Source organism: Nelusetta ayraudi, unplaced genomic scaffold (genome assembly GCF_046127955.1).
Source record: "Nelusetta ayraudi isolate G7.1 ecotype Tasmania unplaced genomic scaffold, CSIRO-AGI_Nayr_v1 ptg000056l, whole genome shotgun sequence".
Lineage (NCBI taxonomy): Eukaryota > Metazoa > Chordata > Actinopteri > Tetraodontiformes > Monacanthidae > Nelusetta > Nelusetta ayraudi.
In genome coordinates this window covers 1,120,237-1,144,295 of record NW_027466106.1, presented here as the reverse complement: position 1 = coordinate 1,144,295, position 24,059 = coordinate 1,120,237, and the positions used below count along the sequence as shown (strand labels likewise).

Genomic DNA, 24,059 nt, shown 5'->3' with positions numbered 1-24,059 from the left:
TCTATTCACAGCATGTGTGGTCGAATCGAGAAAAACGACGCTGATGGGCACAAACGTCTATTTGGGCCGTGAGAGATGCTGGCATCTCATGAATTTTAAACGCGTCTCTCAGTGTTTACGCAAGCAGCATTTAAACATGTGGCGTCAATCTGCAAGCGCACCAGTTTGGAGTTTAAAAAGCAATTCCTATTCCTCGCACACACTCCATTATAGAGGAGGCGTGCAGCGAGACGGAGCAAGTTCTCCCGCTGCTCGCTAATTACATGCAGACTTGCACGAGAGACACCGACAAGCACGGCAAGAGCGAGGGTGTGTGAGGACATCCCAAAATAAGCACGCAATATATTAATGTTTAACAGCACGCTGAGATGTAGATCTTATTTGGGCTTAATTCAGGTGTTTTTATGGAAGCGATACAAAGTACCGGTCAATGATGCTATCTATTATTAGGAGAGAGCTTTGGAAAATAAAAGAGCAAGCTAAGCTTTTTATGGTCCCTCAGAAATGTGAAAAATATGAAAACGGTGCAGATGTTTTAGTTTAGCTGCTCGTCAAAAGATGACCCATGAACGTTGGGATGGATCGTGTGCGATACTCTCAAAGAAACTCAAAGGCCGGCCAGAACCACCAACTCAGGAACAATAACAAATGGTTTGGAGGGGGGAAAAGAACAAACAGTTCTGTCAAGTAAGAAGAAAATTACATCCTTCAGGAGAACTTCCCTGACTCATTCTTCCACGTTACCCTGCAGTGGACGGATGCTCTTCCTTTAATGGTTGGGAACCAGCTCTGAAAGTCTGTTCCTTTGCGATGTTTTTGTCAACAAGAACATATACCTTCAGGCAATGACGCAACTTTTTGGTTTACATTTTCATTAAGTTCCAGCAAGCGCCGTAATTGTTTTGTTGGACAATTTGAGGCCACATCCTTCCTGCTGAAGATGTGAGGGCATCCCAGAGCAGCCATTCAATATACAGTATTTATGACTGGCATCTTCCTTTTGGGTTAATTAAAGTGTTGCTGTTGTTGTGTCGTCCCAAGTCGTAAACAACGTGACTGCAGCCAAAATTGCAGACAATCAAATGAAAGATTAACATTCTCTCAGTCTTATTGAATCATAATTTAATCTTTACCGGTCACGGTTCTGTAGCATAGTTCAATATGCACTGTAAATTAGCATTTGACGCAAGGGTTCACCAAGTACAGGTTAAAAACAGGGACAAAACAAGAGGACTTCCTGTCTGATCTTATCCGTCCAGACACGATCCTGTGGCAACATATGTAAACACGCCTCAGTTGCCACGCTGCATCTGGCAGCTAGTTCCGCCAGTCCCTGGAAGGAAGTCACACTCCGACAGAGGGGACAAAAGACAAAGGGTTGCTTCTTTCCTCTCACCGAGCGGATAAGCATTTTCGGTTGCTTAGCTCATAGATAACGAGATTTTATTCCTCCCTCTCCTCGCTCGTCCCTGGTGGGGATTTCCCGGTCAACCTTCACCTCCGGCCTCCGTCCCAGGAGGATGAAAGCCTGCGCGCCCTGCGTTTAGTGGCCTCTCGCACCCACTCCCCGCCAGGAGATGAATGATGCAATTGATCCTTTCTCTCAGGTTAATTAATCCAATTTCACCTGATGGACTAATTGATTTTTTTGCAGCTCCTCTGAGATGCATCTTGTGGCTCATCTGATGTGATTACTTGCGCCGGTGGGACGGCACCAAAACCATGAGACCATGCGATGCAATTAAAGGATGATTCCCATCTATGCTACTGGACGCTTCTGTGAGGTCACTCCCACCAGTGGGGAACATGAAGATGAATGAAGATACTGTATCATGCTGCTGCTTTCCAAATGAGCGCTGAGGCTCTTATGTTGGCTACCCTGTGTGCGTGTGGGGGATGCCCATCTTATCATACTAGCTATAAATACGGCATGATAGTCTTATCGTGGTGTCAATATGTCCCTTTTCCCTTGGCCAGTTCGACTTCCATAAGCTTGTTCCTGTCTATTTGATAATGTATAATAATCTTTATCTGCATATTGTCACCAACACAGCATTCAGATCAGGTACAACAGCAACAGATAGAAATTTACTGATCATTGTTTTGATACGATAATTGCATCCTTCCAGGCCTCCACATAACACAATTAAATCTGAAACTACAGGAAAATGTTTAATTGCGGGTAAATCTGTAATGTATCCGTTTACTCTGTCATTTGTGTTTGGTTGTTTGTCTGTTGTTTGTGTCGTAAAATGCATGCGAGGTGGAACAAATCCAGTTGTTGTTGTTTTCCCCCCCACTGTTTTGATGCATCCAGAGTGTTGAGCGAGGAAAGCCACAATGTAGTGAATGGATTTGACATTAAAGAATCCTGCCACATCACAAGAAATATTTTTGGGTTACCAAAAACCAAAATCTACAACAGTAGTGGAACACTAGAAAAATTGCTGCTTAGGGACGTTTTGCAACTGTTCTGGATTAGCAGTTGAGCAGGTTTATGTATTTGAACTGATCGGTTTCATATTATTGGTCATCAGTCTGGTATGTCAGGTATTTTTAGGTTTTGGAAAGATCAGTACTCTCCAAAGACATTCATTTGCTGTTATCAAGGTAAAACATAAATCCTTTGGTAGATTAGGGATTATTTCCAATAATTAATCATTGTCTAGCGATAATTTATTAAAATAATAATAATAATAATAATAATAATAATAATAATAATAATAATAATAATACAGCTAACCACAACAAACTTGCACCTGCTTCTTTTCTATAGATATTTTGGATGGTACAATTACTTTCAAACAAGCTGCATGAAATTGACACCTTGACATTTTTGTCTTAAGCATATTCCATACGGCTAATAAACAATTCATTGTCAAAACGCACATGAACTCAGTGACATCAGGAAAATTGAACAACAACTTAACAGTTCAGGCATTCATTCTACATATTTTCTTGTCTGCATCTCTTTTTACTGTCAATATTTTGGTTTGGGGGCTCTAGTTTGGTTTGGAGTTTTGTTGTTTTGTTTGTGCTTCCTAATCATCTTAACCACTGAGTTGCAAACTCGTGTGTGTTTGTTTGCTTTTGTGGATCAGATTACCTGTCTTTGTTTAAGACGAAAAACAAACAAACTTCTAGTTAAAATGGTGCTGCAAACAAACAAACTTCTAGTTAAAATGGTGCTGCAAAGAGTTTCCTTTCAAACGTCATCACTTGAAGTTCTTTCAGGAAAAATTCAAAGGATCGCAAGGGTCAAAGTGATCTGAATACCATGACTGACAGGAGAAACAGCAGACAGTGAACGCAGCGACATAGCTGCTACAAAGCCTGAACTTTCAGAGGAAACTGAAGTCCACAAGAAGTTAAGCGCTGAAAAAGTGGAAGAAAGAAAGAAAAAAAAAACTTACATAATGTTTTGAGGGATTCCTTCTCTTCTGCACATCCACGACGTTGACGTCAAGGACCGTCCGGAGCTGCATCTTGCCTGAACAGATGGGATTTTTGCAATAATACCCGAGAAGCTACAGAAGGAGCTGGTCACCACCATGAAAACGCGTTGGAAGGAGAGACACGCTGTCAGGAGTTGGGTGCATCCATCGGGTGACGTTGTCAGGCTGCGTTGGCGCTTCTTCTGGGTTCTTTGTGAAACATTGCAACGCAATAAAACTGGCGATTAATCAGACTTCTCCGCCCTGCGGAGGGGGGCGGGACTCCTGGAGGAAAGCACGAACGGCTCAGCGAATCAAACGGCGCGGAGGGCGGGGCTGCTGCTGTCTATGGCTGCAACAGCTGGACACCCAACACGGGACCTGTAAGAGGAAGTCGAAAATGTGTGGGGATTTGCCCTTCATGAAACTTTTTACACAAAACCGACGTGGAAATCATTGGAAGATTTGGGTCATATTTAATGTTGTCTAACTGTCGCTATGTTAAAGCTTTTGAGGAGGCACACAGTTTCCAAGGAACTCCAGTTATCCCAAACATCAATGTAGAGATTGTTGTCTTAAAACAGTAGACGTCTGTACGATTTAATTTGTTTGAGGTATCGTCATCATCTTTCCTTTTTATACTTGCAAATTTAACGAGCGCTTTTAAACCTGCACGAGCCAAATTCTTTGCCGCCCCCTGCTGGTGGAATGCAGCCCATGTACGATTTCAAATAACGAATCGTCCTATAGGGGGCGCTGTATACCACAGTCAATTTCCACGCTTAAAATGTGAACGTTATCTGCACCCAAACAGTGCAGAGGCCCTTTTTGCACTGCACCTTCACAATATAATACATTTCATAGATTTTGTACTTGAAGGTTTTTTGTTGATTTTTATAATTATACTACTTGTGTATATTTGACTAAATTATAGTATATAGCATGTTGACTAGTTGGGTTTTTTTCAGTAAGTTGGTTGGATGGTGGTATGATATATGCAATTCATTGTTCAATTTTATTACCTAATATTTTATACACATAGTAGCACATATATTGACACACCTGACCTGATATGTTATCTGTCAAAACGCCACAGAGTATCTTGTTTTATCTAATCTTTCATCTTTAAAACATTTATTACAGCTTCACACATGCATTCGAAAGAAGGTTACAACTTTATATCACAGCTTTGATCTTTTCTTTTTCTTATTTGAGGGGGATTTCAAATGTGTTGTATTTGTGTATTGTGTGTTTGTGATCTTTTCCCCACATACCAGGGTGTCCAAAACGAATCATTAAAAAATAAAAAAATAAAAAAAATAAAAAAAAATCTACTTATTTATTCATTTGTTACGTTTCATTCATTTATGTTCTTATGTGAAAGCTCACTGCTTAAAATGACTTATTACTGGCTACCTGACTGCGTTAGTACTTGGTTGACGATGTTTAATTGCCGGGGGTTGGCTGAGCAGCAAGTCCAACCACCACACTCCTTGTCACAAAATGTAACTCAGAGTCTGTCCAACATTCGAAAACGGTTACAGTTTTGGGGCCCATGTCATGACGCCATAAGACGAAAAGCATGCGTGCTGAGGCCGATGGGCTGAGCCGTTGAGCACATCCTGTCCGTGAATGTATCAGGAAACAGATACAGCTAACCAAGTTTTAGGCAAGTTACGAAAAGGCACGCATGTATTCACGGAAATGGCGTCTCCAAAATAAAAGTCTGGAGTCACTGCGACGATGCAAAAACCCGCAATTGGTTGTTATTAGACGACTGACTTGTGAAACTACAGCAGACGGCATCATTTCATCAAAGGTCGACATGTCGCTTGACAGCAAAGACATTACTTTAACGTAACACTCCTTGTAATGCCAGCCTTTGATGCTAACGCCGATAATATTCTTTTAACACTTATGCAACACTATGCAATAACCGAATTTCGAACGACCGCAGTCAGTTGTGCGCGTGTTCGTTTAACAATAAAGTACTGCGCGATATGTTTCATGGTTGTGAGGTTCTGAGGCGGATTTGCATCAGCGGTGCTCTTATATTGAACGTTAGAACGGAAATACAGGTAATTAAATCGGTTCGCTTAACGCTAGCCCGCTAACTTCTATGTGGTCATCCAACCGAAGCATGGGGTCCGTTGACACCCCAGTGTTGTAGTCGCTGCTGTTAGCTAAATGACCGAGATTCTGTTTCGCGTATTTAGTTGCTAAAGAAAAATAGGAAACGATCGTTATTCGCTGCGACGTTTTGGGGGAAACGTCAAGAGGAACCCGTGCGGAACTGCGAACTCTTCTCCATAGTCCTCCCTTCACCTTCCCCATCCGCGTCCTGTGCTGACTGCTAACTAGCTATGATGTGATTATGGACAAGTCACATTCATGGGGAAGTTTTAATTGACATTAGCATGGCCGAGTGGCTCCATTAGCGGCTCGTCTGTGGTCCCCTTATGCTGCTACTTTGTTAGCTGTTTTCGAGACGGGAGGAACCGCTTTTTTTTTTTTTTCTTCTTCTTCTTCTTGGCGGAAACCACCGAGGGACGCATCTACGGCGCCGTTAGTTCACGTCCGGCACGATGTCTTTCTTCAATTTACGGAAGATTTTCAAGTTCGGGCCCGATAGGAAGAAGAAGCAGTATGAACATGTACACAGAGACGTCAACCCGGAGGACATTTGGGAAATTATTGGGGAGCTTGGAGATGGAGCGTTTGGCAAAGTGTTCAAGGTAATGTGCTTCCTCATCCGTTTTGGAGCCCAGAACTATTTCTCGAGACATTCATTTTGATTTTGCTGTGACTTCCATGTAGATGATGACCATACTGGGCTGCCAGCACTGACATGTTTACAACCTGCTTGCTAATAGGTTCAATGTTATGCCAGATAAAATGCAACAGTCTTCAGCCTCCCCAGACATGTGAAGTCCCTCCTTTGCTCTTCTGTAAATCAGCTCTTTGTGATGTCACAAAGGGGACTGAAATGTCACCGCTAAGTCTTCCAAGGTTAGTGACAGCTCCCCCAGCCAGGTGTTGGTTCCGCCCTCTGACGCCACCACATCATCTTTCACATCTTATTTTTGGGACTTTATAAATGCCATAACCTTGACTTTAGTCCTCGATGAAAAGTAAAGTTTGGAAAATGGGTTTAATATGGGACTTCCTGTTCTGCATGGGTGATGTCACACTGACAGTTGAAAGTTTGTCAATGAGCTGACACGACTTGGCATAGAGCATTGAGAGCGTTGCAGGTGTGGTTACTTTTCCACACAATAAACCCGGCGTGGCACGCCGGTGTTGTTGTCTCAAAACAAACCATCAAACGCAGAAACGAACTGGATAAAGAAACTAATTGAAGCATGAAAGGCATCGCTGTCGTTGGCAAAAGCCAAGCCTTTGCTATGGCACGCAAGTGTTTATGCAAATGTAGTTTCTCACTCAGGCCGATTCTTTCTTTTTTTTTTTTTGCATTCACAGTTTCAGAATACTACACAACTTTTGGAGTTGTACTTGTTCAGAATTGGTTATTTTCTCTTAGTTTATTGAATCAAAAGCGGCCCAAGACAGACATTTATGTTCCTCATTAAGCACACTCAAGCAATTTTATCTGACCTTTTCATTTAACAATTTCCGATTCATTTTCGATGAGGCCAGAACTCTCTCTCCGTATTGGTATAGGCTTGTCTTTTCATCTGAACAGTGACTGTCATTTATGTTTTCCCTTCCCGGAACTCTTGTGATTAGATAACGCAGCGGATGGCCCAGAAATCTTCATTTGCTGGCTTCCAAGTCGTATTACCTGATTAACAAGCTGCGATGAAAGCCAGGATACATCTGCGCTCCCATAGACAAGACTGATAGGCAGTTTATCTTATTTATTTTTTTAAATAGTAGAAAGCAAGATTTTACTTTACTTTGCTACTGTCCATGAGCTGGGCTGCGGGTTTCACACCAGCTAGTTTGATGGCCGCCTCATTGGGTGGGGTGACATAAACTACCAACTAAGTGTGAACTGTGAAAGTAACTCTGAATATGCACCCCACTGTAGGTGTGTCAATTTTATTTTATTTTTATTTTTTTTATCATGCGCTAACAACAAACTGGTTCTACAGACATTTATTTATTGACATTTTCAGGCTACGTTCAAGGATACAGTGAATTCAGCTCTTGGGTGTATTTTATTTAAACAATGATCTGTTCACATCCAGACATGGTAAATGATTAGCTCAGCTTACAGAGCACATGACATTAAGCAGGATTATGCGGTTTATGTGGACTCATTTAATTCCTCCCACCCCAAACACTGTGGAAGAGTTTACTGTAAAACCTTTGTGCAGCTCGATGACAGAGAGGCGGACTCCCCATCATGCCGCTAATATAGGATGCGACTGCCTTTTGTGTGAGTGACGGGCCGCGCTAGACGGGGCGTTACGACACAGGAGAGTGTGTCAGGCCACAGCTATGTAAATACAGGGTGTGACACACTCAGCAGTCCCAACACTTCCCTTTTATTTTTTCCCCTTAACTCCCAAAGATTGTGTCCGTATCCATGAACAACAGAAACAGGCCGGCACTTAAAATAACCTCTCAGCTACATGTGTGATGGAGTGTGAAGTCATTTTTCAAATTAGAAACTCAGATAATCCAGGAAGAGGATTTTTTTTTTGAACATGAGGCCAAGTGAGTTTGAGAAAATCACCTTGTGGTTGGACGAGGTCAGAAAATGGAGCGGCTGCATGGAACTGGGTATTTGGAAATAACTCTTGTGTAGGCCTCTCTGTACAGACTCCAGGAAAAAAAAAAAACCCACCCAGTTTTTTATCTCTTTGCCACAGCTGATGCTTAGTGCAACTCCCACGTGTTTGGACGAGAACAAAAACAAGACGGCAGTGAGTCAGTCTTTCAATTGTGACATCTTAAAAGGGCTGATTTAGACAGCAGTGTCTCAGCGAACGCTTTCAGAAGTAGGCAAAATAAAGAATATTTATTCATCGACAGGCCAGAGACACTGATGGGAAACGTGAAATAATTGTATTTTGCACAATACAAGACCGTTACCATTCAACAGGTTAGAAGAAATCAATTGTCTGTGTCTATCAATCAATCTAATGACAGAAATGTCTTTGACCAATGCCAGAGTGTTCGAGTGCGTCTTTCTCTTCACTTATAATGGCTTTTGTGCTAAATGCAATAGCTCATGCTAATGGACGCGTTACCACAATGGGTTCTGTACATCATCGCCCAACCAAAGAAAAGTCAGCAGATTACTGCGCACTCCGGGCTGCACCAGTTTCACAAGTTTCACAAGCGTCCTCAACTGTTACAAGGTTGCTTCCTTGATCTATTCTCAGTCGGCAGTGTTATGATGAGACAATTAATTTCCCCCACTTTCCTCTGCCGTGTGTTTCTTGCCCTCAGGCTCAGAACAAGCTGAACGGGACCCTGGCTGCTGCCAAGGTTATCGACACAAAGACGGAGGACGAGCTGGAGGATTACATGGTGGAGATCGACATCCTGGCCTCATGCGACCACCATCACATTGTCAAACTGCTGGACGCCTTTTACTTTGAAGACAAACTTTGGGTGAGGCCGCCGACCGGGAGCAAAACGTTTCTCTCTCGCGCGCGCGGCCTCTATTGATCCGAAGCCGAGGGGCAGAAGACACGAACGCGGCGAAGCGCTAATTCACACACGGAGACACGGGAAAATCATTACACGCCATTATGATAGCGTAGACCTCTGTTATCCTACCCCCCTCCTATCAATCATCATCAGTGCCGACTCACGGTTAAAGCGTGTCCTACTTTTGTCAGTCGATTTCATTGCGAGCGCGAAACGACTTGGCCCTGGCAGGTGGTGTCATGTGACCGCCCCTTTGTGGACCAGGGCCACATCCATGGGAGGATAATGGAGTGGTGGTGGCGGCGGCGGGAGAAAGTGCGTGTGAATAATTCAGATGCGCGCACAGGCCGGCGTGCCTCAGCACGTGATGCGATGCGGCACGTGTGCGGCGGGCTGCTCCTCCGTGCGCGTCTCGTTTCAGTTCACGTTTGTTTTTCTTCTTTCTGAGTTTCCCTGCAGGGGAGCGATCAGGGAGACAGGGCAGTGTGCAAGTGACCTGAGGCTGTTGTAAACACATGTCGCACCGCCGCAGTGCGAGTCCTTTATTATCATTATAAGCAATAAGAATGACTCTGGTGTGGCGAGATGGCTGTAGCTTTGATTGATTTTTGTTTATTGCCCGCCAGCGTTTTACAGCCAACTACCTTCTGATTACCAGAATAGATGAACAGCAGTCAATATATTATTTTAGCTATTGCAGCAGAGGGGTGGAGGAGAAAGTGTACAGTGTTTTAAAAGAGAAGCAGAACGGATGAGTCGCATAGACAACTGCTCACGCATATACTCTTAAATAAATAAAAATCGACTCCATTTACCACAGCGTTTGCTTTGGAGTTCTGCCAAACAAGGGCTGATAAGAGGAGGAACTCACTCAATCTCTTCCCCGCTGTGTAACTGAAACCTCCGCTCATTGCTTCAGCCCCAAAAGACGGGCACGTAAAGGGCTGCGCTGTAACGTAATATCCCGAGTTCCCCTGTTCTGAGAATGCCTGGTGTGGTTTGTTGCATGCATGTCTGATCTGATCGATTAGCTCCTGGGATTGTGTCCATTGACTAATCAATAGCAGAGGCCGAGAGCTCGGCTCTGATTTCTTTTCAGAACCACGTTGTTGCCACACCTCACGTTACAACCAGCTCTTTCTGCTACTCATTGCTCGGCTTTGCTTTCGCTCTTGCAGATCCTGATTGAGTTCTGTGCAGGCGGTGCAGTGGATGCCATCATGCTGGGTGAGTCCCCTTTCCATGAGGCAGAAACAGAATTTTTACTGCAGAGCTCTGGATCTTTTTTTCTCCCCCCCCCCCCCCCCACCCCCCTGCATTCGCTCCGTCTAGAAGTGCCAAAAAAGTGTTCCTTTTTTTTTTTATTCCACCCAGAAGACTCCTGTGTGGGAAATTTTTCCTTCTCCCCAGTCGGAGAGCCTCCTCCAACTGTGTAATTACAGCAGCTCAGATTTCTGGGAGTGGTCGGTCCACTTCTGATCCGTGAAGTAATATTTCAGCATTGCTTCTTCCCTTTTCTACTGTGACTAAGTATTCCAGTTAACTCAATTTGCAGTTGGATGATGATAATCTGTCCTTCGGTCTTCACTCCGCCTCTGGTCAAGTTCTTCCCCAAAATCTCATCCAGATGTATGTTCGATGCTGGCTGATATAAATGTAAATGGAATTGTCCCAATTTGTGATCAAGTCCATTGAAATCAAGCTGAGCGTAAAAGACGATGGTCATACGTGGACCGATTCTGCAGTTGAAAGACCACACTATCTGTCAAGAGGACCTAGCGCTGTCAGAATGAGAGCAACGAGGGATATTAGGTTGTATTTTTCTTTCCAATGACATTTCTGTGTTAACGCCTCAGAACTGGAGCGGCCACTGACGGAGCCTCAGATTCGAGTCGTGTGCCGTCAGACCCTGGAGGCCTTGATCTACCTTCACGAGAACAAGATCATCCACAGAGATCTGAAAGCTGGAAACATTCTTCTCTCTTTGGACGGAGAAGTCAAACTGGGTAAATTCTCATTTCCATACCTTCACAGGGCGTAAAGTTTAGATTCTATTAAAAGAAATAAACTGGCAAATGATTCACTTGGAACACATGACAAGACCAACTTTACAACTCGATGGCTTAAAATAATGAACAAGGACCGTACTGTAACGTGTGGATGCCTTTGCCTTCGCTGTTGCCGATGCAACCACGGCAATATAACAGCGGTGCGACGAGCAAAGCGCGCTGATGAAACAGGATCGAGCTGGTTTTACTCTCTGAGGACGAGACCGTTTTCATTGATACGTCGCTTCTGTACTGTAGTTGATGATACATAGACTCAGTTGCATAATATTGCAGGAGCATGCTCGCCGCTGCCATAGCACCCGTGGCTGGCGGCTTCCCGATGATTCAGGTTCCGTAGGCAGAAGGTCATGACGCAGCCCGGCAAATAATAATTATCCAGTAGTCTCGGGGACGTAATGATAGAGCGCTCCTCTACTCTAATGTACGCATTCTTCAGGCAGAATGAGGAACGGGGCTGATTGGAAAGGCATCACAGCTCATCGTTCTGCAGGGAGTCTCGATAAATGGGCCTTAATAAAAGACAGACTGAGGCCCCTCTGGCTGTTAAAAGCTTGTGGCAGGTTGTGCCAGTGGAGGAGGATGTTTTGCACTGTAACAGCCAAACAATTGAGATTCTTCAGTTTGAAACAATGGTGGAATTTCTTTTTTGTAACGGACATCTGCTTCCAGCTGACTTTGGCGTGTCCGCTAAAAATACCAAGACCTTACAGAGGAGAGACTCTTTCATCGGGACTCCATACTGGTGAGTCATCATCCCACATTCACACTGGCGTTCACCCGTCTCCCATGTGATGAATGTGTTATTCATGTCAATGCGACGACTGTCACAGAATTGCACACGCGGTTGCTGGTTAGTTTTTTTTTTTGTTTTTTTTTTCTACTTCAAACGTAAAAAGATAGCAGAGCGCTAACTTGTCAACCCTCCTGATTTGTGCCCCCCTCCCCCCAGGATGGCCCCGGAAGTGGTCATGTGCGAAACCTCCAAAGACCGCCCGTACGACTACAAGGCCGACATCTGGTCTCTGGGGGTGACCCTGATAGAGCTGGCACAGATCGAGCCCCCGAACCACGAGATGAATCCCATGCGAGTGCTGCTGAAAATAGCCAAGTCGGAACCGCCCACCCTCATGCATCCGTCCCGATGGTGAGCCGTTGGGTGACGACTAGCGGCAGGGTGTCACTCTGCAGATATAAGGCCGTGTTTGTGCCGCCCTAATGTGTGGAAGCCTGTTGAGCAAGTTAATAAGTGACTTTGTGGGCCACAGAAAAGTAACGTAGTTGTGGTTTTCCTCTATTAAAACACTTTTTAGGTGAGAGCCAGATTTAGACTGGAGCTGGCACGGGAACGTGCACTCTTGTATTGGGCCTGCAGGCTGATTGTTTTATGTTCGTTCTGCAAAGGTCGCCGGAATTCAACGACTTTCTGCGGAAAGCGCTCGACAAGAATCTGGACAATAGATGGAACTCCGTGCAGCTCGTGCAGGTGAGCTGCCCTACTTTTGCCTGTTGTGCCGTTATCTCGCAGTACGCCAACATTTGCACAGCCTCCTCTGTTGACATCAATGTGCCAAACATGCACGCTAAAACTTCTATCATGGTTTTGTTTACTTGGCAAATACTGTACCACTGTATTAGGAAAGTGACAAAGATATTGTACGTAAAATACATGCTTTTATTTTGCGGGTTCGTGTTTTGAATTGCATTGTTGCTTGTTTGGCATTTGATCTAAATGTAAATGCATTATAACATATGCATTAAACCAAAAACTGTGGGTGTTTTGATAATACTGGACTGCATTGCAATGCTATTTTTAAAAAAAAAAAATTCAAAATCATTGCAGGTGATAACACTGTTGTACTGCATACTCCTTATCTACACGTGAACATGAACTTCATGTGTAAAATGTAAAAGGTTGTCATGTCCTCTGCAGTCTTCTGCAACCTACAAGATCAGATACCGATTTCCTCTGTGCCGTTTCTTCCCCAGCATCCTTTCGTCAGCAGCGTGACAGACTGCCGACCGCTCAGGGAGCTCATTGCAGAGGCCAAAGCTGAAGTCTGGGAGGAGATCGAGGACAGCAAAGAGGAAGAAGAGGAGGAGGAAGAGCCTGAAACACCTGTGGTAGCTACATACACTGGAGCTTTGTTTCAGCGAGCTCTGATTGGTCACTTCCTGGCAGCGTGGTGATGTTCCCAACCGTTCTGTTTTCTCAGGGAGGTTCTGGGCACAAGAGAGCGCCCTCAGATGCAAGTGTTGCCAGCTCAGAGGACGATAAAGTCCCACCTACTCAATCCACACTGGAATCTGTTATTGAAAAGCCCGCGGAGGACCAGGTCAACAAGAAGGTTTCTGATAAAGGACTTAAACCGAGTGAGACCAAGGAGAAGGAAGTCAGTCAGGCAGCCAGGAATGAAGACCTGGTACCTGCATCAATCGTGAGCAAAGACCTGAGCCCACAAGAGCCTGGAGAACCTAAAGAGGATATCCCAGCAGAGGGGAGTGTGGTTCCTCCTGAAGCTGTAGAACCACAGCAAGAGGCATCGGTGAACACACCAGATACTGAAAAACTGGCAACAGGTGGTCAAGAAACGGAGGAAGAGAAGGAGAAACAAGAAGAGAAAACAAACGATGATCTTAATCAAGAAGAAGAGAAGAAAGAAATGGAAGAGAAAGAACACTTGGAGACAGGCCGAGAGGAGCAAAGTGAAGCAGGTGCAGAAAAGTCCACCGAGTCGGAAGAGCAACCAAAAGATGCACCTGAGGAGCCAGAGTCAGTGGAGTCGGCACAAGAAGAGAAGAAAGGAGACAGCGAAGGGCCGGAGGAGGTCCCGTCTCTACAGGAAGTGGCAGAGGACAAGGTGGAAGACACAACAGATAGCGCTGCTGTCAATAAAGGCACAGAGAAAATAGAATCAGATCTTAAGGAAACGTCCGCAGGTGGAGGTGCGGATGCAGAACTGAGGGCAGTCGAGGCCCCTGCTGCTGCTGCTGTTGCTGCTGCTGCTGCTGCTGCTGCTCCAACTGAGGAGGAGCAGGAAGAGACCACACAGGAGCATCGAGAGGAGAAGAATGAAGGTGAGGCACCTGAGGAGACTGTGCTGCCCCAACAGGACAGTCAGCCGAGGCAGGACGTTGAAGTGGAGGAACTGGCACCGGATAGTTCTGGAGTCAGCAATGTAGTGAGCAAGACCCCCGAGGACACTGAACCAGTGGCTCCGCGTAAAGAGGAGGAAGCTGCCCGAGCGGACGACAACTCCTGCCAAGATGCCGTTTCAGTGCCGGAGAGCGAAACCGACTCGGAGAGCAAGATGGAGCAGGGAAGCCCCGCCGTGGTCAAACCCAACGTGGAGAAGGACTCGGACTCTGGCAGCAGCTCTGCCGCAGACAACAGCAGCCTGGACCTCAACCTGTCCATCTCCAGCTTCCTGTCCAAGAGCAAAGAAGGCGGCTCCGTGTCCATGCAGGTTAGCCGGCAAAACCCCTTTTCTCAAATCATTGCCCGTTCAGTTTTAGTTTGAACTTCCTTCTCTTGTGTAGGAGGCGAAGCGTCAGAAAAAGACCCTGAAGAAGACGCGGAAGTTCCTGGTGGACGGCGTGGAGGTCAGCGTGACGACGTCCAAGATAGTGACGGACAACGATGCCAAAGACGAGGAGATGCGTTTCCTGAGGTGTGCGTCTGCTCACTCAGAGCCCTATTAATACTAAGAATGTGGCCCATTTAACATACACACCCTAAATAGCTCCGCTCCCTTCACAGCCTTTACAGATCCCCAGATGGGACGTCTCCTCCTGCCGCTACATTATGTTACTGTCAGCTCCCGTGTTGCCTTTTAAAGACATAACCCATGCGGCTCTGGAGATTTACACAAACGCTCCCTTAGAATTTGTAGCCGAGTTTTACGGCCGCGCATGTACCACCGACCTGCAGGCTCGTGTCACAGTGAAATAACTTTTGACTCTGAACGGTAGGAAATATCTGCTGTTCACACTGGTTGTTGCGGTTTCCTCAGGCGGCAGGAGCTGCGAGAGCTGCGCCTCCTGCAGAAAGAGGAGCAGAGGGCGCAGCAGCAGCTGAGCAACAAGCTGCAGCAACAGAAGGAGCAGATCTACCGGCGCTTTGAACAGGAAACGACCGTGAGTCACCTTGCTCTACCGTCTCTGTGGGTTGGGTTTTTTTTTTCATAGGTTCCCCTCACCACATCGGAAACAGAGAGACTTCATTCAGTAGTTCTGCTCCAAAGTGCAAAATTCTGTCGTTTGCAAACTTGCCGAACGTCGTAGCAGAACCCCAAAACGCCCGCACGCATCCAAATGCGCGTCAAACACTCGGCGGCCTCCTCTCGGCCCGCCGGCTCTCCTCTGCGCAGGCTAAGAAGCGCCAGTACGACCAGGAGGTGGAGAACATGGAGAAGAAGCAGAAGCAGACCATCGAGCGGCTGGAGCAGGATCACACCAGCCGCCTCCGGGACGAGGCCAAGCGCATCAAGGCCGACCAGGACAAGGAGCTGTCCAAGTTCCAGAACATGATGAAGAACCGGAAGAAGGAGGTAGGCTCGGACCGGACCCGTTTTGCTCTGGGCTGTGAGTGGTTTGCAGGGTGCATGCGTGTTAACAGAAGGGGCCTGTGACAAAACTGGGCTGTGTCTAATTGATGCTGCGGGATCAGTGTGTGTGTGTGTGTGTGTGTGTGTGTGTGTGTGTGTGTGTGTGTGTGTGTGTGTGTGTGTGTGTGTGTGTGCAAATGACGGCCTCAGACTTTGCTGCCTTCCTCCTCGCTGCTGTTAGAATCGTGCTGCTGCTGTTGTATTCATTATTTACCAGCCCCGGGGCCCCTTTGGTTGCCTGCTCAGCAATATCGCGCTCCTGAGTCATTTTTATAGAACAATGTAATCTTGAGGGCGAGGGCAAAGCCCTAACTTGGACGGCGCGCCGTAGAAGTTTCTCTGCATGGCAGGCGAGATTTGTCTTCTTCTTCCCCCTCCTTATTTTGCTTATTGCGGGCAATGGCGGCTGCCAGCTGGCACCACTGTGTGCAGCATTGCCTCGGTGGTGGTTTGTGCAGCCGAACATAAAGAGAATATTGTCTCCGTGCACGTTTACCTACTGTTAGTTGCTCCAGCTCTTGGCTGTGTTAACCTGCTATTTGGGTGGTGGGAGGGAGGCGGGAGGGGGGGGGGGTTGTGAAATGTGCGTTTTGGTTTGTGTGTTTGTTTGTTTTTGCACTGTACTGTTTTATCCCAATGTACAATTATTGTGTGTATTTAACTAACCGTGTTTCTGGTATGAGTGTGTGTGTGTGAGAGATTGCTCTGGGAAGGCGGGACTTGGTGTTGATTGATGGTTTTCGGGCACATGTTGGGAATCGGTTCAAACCTCTCTCAGGAGAGAGTAACTGACCTGGAATCAGCGTTAATAGTTAATGACGCTCCTAGCGCAACTCTTGAGGGGTGCAACAGCATAAGAATGTCACAGTTTACACACCTCACTAAGTCAATTGCGACATTGGCAAGAAACAGTAGACACTAATGTGACACTGCCAATGTAACAGCAACGTTACGTCTCTGCTGTTGACACCCGGCTTCCCCTGGAATTGCTGTGATGAGCAGTCAAACTGTTAAAATCACTTCACACGGAGAGGTTCAGATATTTCACTCGGTAAAGAAAATACTTCACACGTCTGCAAACCGATTCCAAGTCAGTTACTCTCGTCACTTTTACCACAATACACTACATGTGACCTCAGATCAATAAGTGGCGAGCTGATTTTTTTTTTAATCTAATGATCTAATGATCCCATACAATCTTCTTTTTATTAAAAAAAAAAAAAAAAAAAGGGGAAATCATCACTAGACTTGACAGCTTTCATTCCTGACCACACTACTAACAACGCACGGCCGGCGCTTCCTTTAAAGCGCCGGCCTCCGTCCCCTTGGGATTTAATCGCGCTTCCAATCATTCGGTGGCTGGACATAACTCTGCAAGCGGGCCGTGCATGTCCTCTCCGCCTGCCCCCGTCTCTGTGGTTGGCTGCGGTTGAATCTCGCCAACCAGGTTCTCGCACGTGCGCGCCCGTAGGTCAAACAAGAAGTCGGACAGTCGCCCAAACACATGCGACAAGAGCTCATGAAACGGTTAAAGGAGGACCTGTCGCTCCTTAAGACTGCAGAGGTAAACCCTCACCTCACCACACAGAGTGACACCTCACTTCTGTCTCTCCTCTCTGTGAACCTTCCAGGTTCTGTTGCTTCATGCTTTCTAAATGCTGCTTCTTCTTCTTTTTTTCTTTTTTTTTTCTTTCTTTTGTCTTCATGTTAGTTTGGAAGGTTTCTCACCGATGAACCTGGAATTGTAGGAATTAGCCTCTGCTGTTTTATAGCGCTCATTACAATTAAGACTCACACAACGCAGGTTAACGTAATTGCAAGCAGCAGCCTGACACATTCCATCCCTTTCTAAAGTTCTCCACGGTGCTGGTAGGTAGGTGTGATCCTGCTGGAAAATGGCCCACCACCAGAGCTTTGTTTCATAATCTTCCCAACCTGCTTCTGGGTGTCAGTGGCAAGGCAGACCTCAGCCTTTGCTTCTGACGTCCTCTGGAAATAAGAACATTGCGTACTCGGTGTTTATCAGAAACTATCTGACACCTCTTCCGTTTCTGCTGCGCTGTGCTCGTCCTCCTCCTCCTCCTCCTCCTCCTCCTCCTCCTCCTCCTCCTCTTTCTTTCTGCATCCTCTTAACCAGGGCACGAGCCCAGCATTGCTAGACCGCTACTCCTGACATTGTTAACATGTCTTGACCTCACAGCATGGACAAAAACAGAAAAAAACAAAAACCCATCATGCGAGCGAGAATTGTGGGAAAGTTCACTCCAAAATGAAACGATGAACCAACACAAATGCTTTTGATTCATTGTGCAGAGTTGGTAAATGGTCACTGTTAAGTTCAGCTGGAGATGGACATAACGTAATATTTAATATATACTGTATATACTTTACTTTTGGGAGGCCTCGTGGTTCGCTTTGGTCTAAATGGAAAAGTGCCTGCATGAAGCTTCTCCCTAAACCGTCGGGCCGATCACCCGGATCGCTCCGACACGTCCAGAGGACGTCCGACCTTTCTGCAGAGAATCTCCACTGCAGTTTCCAGCTGAACCACCGGGCTAAATGCATAAAGTGCAGCGTCTCAGGGGTGAAGCGTCCCTTTCAACAAACAAGAAAAAAAACAATCCGCCGCGAGCTTCGACGGCTTCCCAGCATGAGGAGGGAATTAAAAAGTCGACGCTAACATCTAACCAACATGTAGCCAGCGCTGCTCTGGGGGGTAAAGGAAGAACTTAGTGTGCGCGTGTGTGTGTGTGTGTGTATGTGTGTGTGTGAAAGATCCTGAGCTTGCTGTGTGTGCTATCCACTGTCGCTGATCAGGGCGAGTGCGCTGTGTGCTCTCCTCCGCAGGCAGTGGCCCAGGTTATGATACAGTCTTTTCAGTTGTCCTCATGCGCACTCTTCAACGCTCAGATGCAGGATGTAAGTGTGCACCGACCCCCCACCCCCACCACCACCACCACCTCTCCTCCACTCTGTTTCTCTCCGCCTCCGGCCCATGCTTAGACACGAGAGACGTATCAAACGTGACAGGACCGTTTGTGATGGTCCTCGTTATTCATTTCTTTATTTCGCTGTTGTGCTTGGAGTGCAACCAACGCGTGTGAGCATGGGCGATGTGGTGTTGTCGTCATGTGCTTTTGCAGTGGTCCCCCCCCTCTCTCTTCTCTCTGTGTCCTCCCACTGCTGCTGCCGCTGCCGCGTGCTTTTCTCTCCTCCACCAGTCCGCCAACGTCTGACGTGTCGTCTCCTCTGTCGGTGGGATCTGTAGTTCGTTGTTCGTCTCAAGCCGCAACTCAAAAGTGCGAAAGGTGACGAGGCTCCTCTCCCAAAAGGGGAAGGTGACGTTGACCACCGCGTCCGCGTTTGTCCCGCCAGCCAAGATTTAAGGGCCAAAGACTCTGAGCTTCAAAGCCTTGAAGGAGATTAATCCAACAGGTGGTTTTAAAGCTAAACTGACAGGTGTTAGCGTAGCTAGAGCTTCCTTTAATGAAGCAGTGAATGTGGGATTATCCATCGCACTGTCACTCGTGATTATACTTAATTATCCCATTGTTCCCGTCTGAGGGCATTGTTTTTCATTCCAGGATGCTGTAAAGCAGCCTCGCACGACTGTTCCTCTCGAGGAAACCGCGTATTTCTCCCTCTTAGCTCCTAGCGAAGGGCCGCGAATGGCTGAGGCAGCGTCGGAGGCGTAGCGACATGAAATAGCGGACAGACGATTGGACTCGCTGCGCTGTGCCGGAAGCCTGGAAGAAGACGTGAATGTTGATGTCCATGTTGTCTCACTCTTCTGAGTGTCTTCTGATCTTCTGAGCTGTTGACTTCTTCCTCTCTGCGCCTCCATTGCGGATCATTGCCATCCATGATCACTGAGTGTCTCACTCTCTCTCCCCTCCCCCCCCACCCCCCGCCCCCCGAGTGCAGCCAGTGATGTGACATCTCAGTGCTCTCAGTGTTGTACCCAACTTGAAGTGTTTCGACCCGACTAGATTGCGTGTCTGTCTCAGGCCAGTGACGACTGGCTGTTTTTTTGTTTTTTTTGCCGTGCTGTGTCTCTCTGCTCTTTATCTCCGCTGTCCACTCTTCGTTCGCCGATGCCCTCTCCGCCTCCCCTCCCCCCACCCCACCCCACTCGCGTCTCACTCTCGCCTCCCCCTGTCCCGACTCCTCAGGAGCAGGAGTTCCTGCAGAAGCAGCAGCAGGATCTGGACGGAGCTTTGAAGAAAATCATCCAGCAGCATAAACTGGAGATATCCACCATCGAGAGAGACTGCCTGAACCACAAGCAGCAGCTGCTGAGAGGTAGGAGAGCGATCTCATCAGACCACTGACGATGGCAATGTGCTAATTAAAGAGGACGCGCTCCGACTTGTCCATTTTTCTTTTTAATGTGGGCTAACAAGCAGGTGCATGTTTGCCAGCTAACGCTTGCCTCGCACTCTCGCAGCTCGGGAGGCGGCCATGTGGGAGCTGGAGGAGCGCCACCTGCAGGAGAAGCACCAGCAGCTGAAGCAGCAGCTGAAGGACCAGTATTTCCTGCAGAGGCACCAGCTGCTGAAGAGGCACGAGAAGGTAAAGAGCGGAAGGGGAGCCGCGCTCGGCGGAAGCTGCGCGGCGTTTTTCCGCCAGAGAAGCGGCCGCAATGAAAATGCTTGCCTGTGCGTGCGTGTGCGTGCGGCAGGAGATGGAGCAGATGCAGCGCTACAACCAGCGGCTGGTGGAGGAAATGAAGAACAAACAGACTCAAGAGAGGGTCCGCCTGCCCAAGATTCAGCGCAGCGAGGCCAAGACGCGCATGGCCATGTTCAAGAAGAGTCTGCGCATCACGGCGGCGGCGGCCATCACTCCGGAGCAGGAACGAGAGAAGATCAAGCAGGTGCGCAAACTGCGGATCGTAAATGTTTCCTCAGTGCCACGAGGGTTCATTACTACACAGAGACATTGCTCTGTGGTAATGTCGCACTGCCGTGCAGGGTTTTAAATTGACTGTGAAGCGCAGTAGTAACCCGCCGACGTCACCATGGTTCATTCTGCTGCGTGTTCAAACGCATTTTCACTGCAAGTGTTGCGTTTGTCGTTCAGTTTGCCTCCCAGGAAGACAAGAGGCAGAAGAACGAGAGGCTGCATCAGCACCAGAAACACGAGAACCAGATGAGGGACCTGCAGCTGCAGTGTGACTCCAACATCAGGGAGCTGCAGCAGCTACAGGTGGGGGGCGCGGCACGTGGAGACTCGTCCCATTCAGTCCGGTGTGGGGTGTTTTTAAAACTGCATTGGAAACTTTCATTTTAAAATGGCCACGAGCTGGAAAATAAAACAATCGAGAGTCAAAGGCCTAAAATGATCAAAAACAGACCAGAGCAAGTTTTTTTTTTGAATCGGTGGCTTCAACAGACCACGTTTAAAATGTCCACTCTTGAGGACAGACCACTATTGCTATTGGTGGTCCAAACCCGTAGATAGTCGGTGATAGTCAGCGTTCATTTGGAGAAACCTGATGATTTCAAACAGCCCAGAATCTGCCGCACAAAGGAGCCGGGCCACAGTAAAACCAGCAGAGCGGGAGACAGAAAGCGTCTGATCAGAAAAGCAGGAGGTGAAATAAGCGCAGTGGAAGAAGTGATGAGATGAGGCTCGACTCCAACCGTCAGTGGCGCGTGCAGAAGTGAGTAGATCACTTTAAGAACACACGACGCTTGTAATTAACGATTGTGGCGATTTCACAATGCTCTGGTATTTGACGTCAACGAGCCCTCAACGTCTTAAAATGACACTTGGGTTCGGCTGTGCAAGCAAAGAGCCGCTCCTACTTCCTTTTGATTGGGTCCTATCCTGACAACACATAGATAGCACAATGGTATTGAGGCGTGGTATATCGGACAATAACTGAGAAGTCCGAAAGTACAACCACAGCACTGCGCTGCAGTTTAAAGCCAACTCAACTCGAAGCGAGCCGGACATTATGGAGGCGATGTTTACATTTGAAGTTTATTTTAAAAAGAAAAAACGCGATTTCGTCTCTGAGTCTAGAAGTTTGGCGGATAGTTAAGATGGCTCACCCCCAACGCGCCTTCTGCCTTAACCCACATTTCCTTTTCCAGAATGAAAAGTGCCACCTCCTGATTGAACACGAGACCCAGAAGCTGAAGGAGCTGGACGAGGAGGACAGCCAGGAGATAAAGGAGTGGCGAGAAAAGCTGAGGCCCAGGAAGAAGGTACCGACCGACCGTGTCTGACGCCTGGCGCATCAGAATAGCCTCGAGAAATGTGACTGTTTTTTTTTTTTGTGTGTGTGTGTGTGTGTCTCTGCTGCCCCCTGCAGGCCTTAGAAGAGGAGTTCACCCGCAAGCTCCAGGAGCAGGAGGTCTTCTTCAAGATGAGCGGCGAGTCCGAATGCCTTAACCCGACCACCCAGAGCCGCGTGTCCAAGTTTTACCCCATTCCCAACTTGCACAACTCGGGATTATAGCCTCTTTGTGTGTGTGTGTGTGTGTGTGTGTGTGTGTGTGTGTGTGTGTGTGTGTGTGTGTGACACCTGTCGCAGGGATGTGCTCACACACTCCCCCTACTGGTGACGCTGCTTCTGATAAATATGAAATACTGTCCTCCCTGCTTTGACTGCAGCTGTCAGGGAGCTGTTGTGCCTCCACTGGCTCGCTTAATCACATCTTCTCAGCTTTTTTGGGGGAGAGGGGGGGAGAGGGGGGGCAGGAAACGTGCGCTGGTCCGAAATGCACTTTCTCTGAGCATGTTTGAATTAAAAAAAGAAGATGAAAAAAGTTTGCGGTTGGTATCTAAGGCCAGTTATGCTAAGCAGTTGTGCAGCGTCAACGACCTCCGGTGCCTCGCGTCCTGCACTTGGATCCTTCCTAAGTTCTGCTTACAGCCCCGCCCACCTCCCCTCCTGAATGTCTTGCACTTCAAATTTTAGCATTTATTTTATTTTATTTTTTACTCATGATCGTTATATGCTGAGAGATTATTTTAATCATTTCGCACAAAAAAAACTAGTGATGAAGCCAAATCTTATTATTTTGCTGCATGTAAGGCAGAACTGGTTCATGGGGAAATGCTGAAGGAATCAGATTTCAAAAAAAGAAAAAGAAAAAAAAAGTGATGGCAAGACTGTGTTGTCTGTGTTGCGTGTGCTGTGTCTAATGTTGTTGTGAGAGTCATAAACAGCAGCGTGACAGAATCATAAGGCAGAAAGAATCCATGTTAAGAGGTGTGTGTGTGTGTGTGTGTGTGTGTGTGTGTGTGTGTGTGTGTGTGTGTGTGTGTGTGTGTGTGTGTGTGTGTGTGTGTGTGTGTGTGTGTGTGTGTGTGGGATCTCACTCAGTGTTCATCTACATAATGGAAACGCAATGAGGTTACATCCTGAGGAGAACACAAGACAAACCTGCGTTTGTACATTATTTCATTTAGTTTCATAGATTTCAAACTAAGTGGAAACACATTGGTGACTTGTTACATTTCATAGCTTTTTTTTTTGTTTTTTTTTAATTCAACATGAGAGAGAATCACGTCTTGGAAATGAACTCTGCAGCAGAACTGAATGCCTGCTAGTGAATTATGAAAACACGATAACCATAGGAATGTAAAGCTGTTACATTTGCACTGTTTGCCACTTAAACTAAAGATTTCAAATATATATAAAAAAAAATATGCAGTAATGAACTCCATTGACAACAAGGCACTTTCTTCTCACCTGAGCCGATTCCAACTGCAAGCCCGACGCAATTCCTTCAGCAATTTGCTGTTTCAGTTTTTCTTCCTCCACCATTTATTTTGTCTGCCCTCAAGTATTTCATCAACACTTTGTTTTTCTTACATGTACTCCTGATGTATTGATGCTGTAATGTCTCTCTCCAGCAAGTGAGAGAGAGAGACCAGTGTTATTGCAATGATGAGATGTTAACTCTGTGATATTCAATAATGCAAATTGATGTTGATTGCTGTATTTTATGGGCAAATCATCGACGGCTCACAATCTGAGACCCGCTTTAATGAAGCCCCGAGTTTATTTTGCCATGTCTGCACACGTCTTGAGTTTCCACATGCTGACGTTAACTTTGAACGGTCGTGTCACCGATGCTGGAACACTGTCGGGGGGTTTTCCCTGAGACCTCGTCTTGTGAACGGCACCACGGGGTTCAAATCTCTTTCATCATCTGTTAAGTCGCAGCATTATTTGACCTTCGAACAGCATAACTATTCTTAATATATGCATTTTGATGTCAGTTGAAATGTATTTAAAGTGTCTTTATAAATTGACATTTTTTTTTCTTGCTGTAAATAAAATGTTGATGGTTTATTTGAAGGAGCAC

The 24,059-nt window shown here is 46.7% G+C and overlaps 2 protein-coding genes across 6 annotated transcripts in view; one reads left to right on the top strand and one right to left on the bottom strand.

Annotated features, from left to right (window-relative positions):
• Positions 1–3,663, bottom strand: part of LOC142896651 (SH3 and PX domain-containing protein 2A-like) — a 41,724-nt gene extending 38,061 nt beyond the window's left edge. For both annotated transcript variants that reach the window (XM_076038457.1, XM_076038458.1), the window contains exon 1: positions 3,414–3,663. In XM_076038457.1, the coding sequence (XP_075894572.1) occupies positions 3,414–3,485 (72 nt within the window). In that variant the 5' untranslated portion in view covers positions 3,486–3,663. The remainder of the gene's footprint in view (positions 1–3,413) is intronic.
• Positions 3,664–5,415: 1,752 nt separating this feature from the next.
• Positions 5,416–24,052, top strand: slka (STE20-like kinase a). Of its 4 annotated transcripts, XM_076038386.1 has the most exons (20): positions 5,416–6,169; positions 8,856–9,020; positions 10,238–10,286; positions 10,916–11,065; positions 11,798–11,870; positions 12,078–12,272; positions 12,530–12,611; positions 13,115–13,249; positions 13,342–14,592; positions 14,666–14,796; positions 15,139–15,262; positions 15,496–15,675; positions 17,204–17,296; positions 18,580–18,651; positions 19,905–20,034; positions 20,180–20,304; positions 20,414–20,608; positions 20,815–20,940; positions 21,834–21,947; positions 22,055–24,052. In XM_076038386.1, exons 1-20 carry the CDS (start codon positions 6,020–6,022, stop codon positions 22,199–22,201), a joined length of 3,687 nt encoding a protein of 1,228 aa, XP_075894501.1. In that variant the 5' UTR covers positions 5,416–6,019; the 3' UTR covers positions 22,202–24,052. The 4 variants fall into 4 exon arrangements, with proteins under 4 accessions (XP_075894501.1, XP_075894502.1, XP_075894503.1 ...); XM_076038387.1 differs by lacking the exon at positions 18,580–18,651 and having other exon boundaries at positions 5,417–6,169; XM_076038388.1 differs by lacking the exon at positions 17,204–17,296 and having other exon boundaries at positions 5,418–6,169.
• Positions 24,053–24,059: the final 7 nt, after the last annotated feature.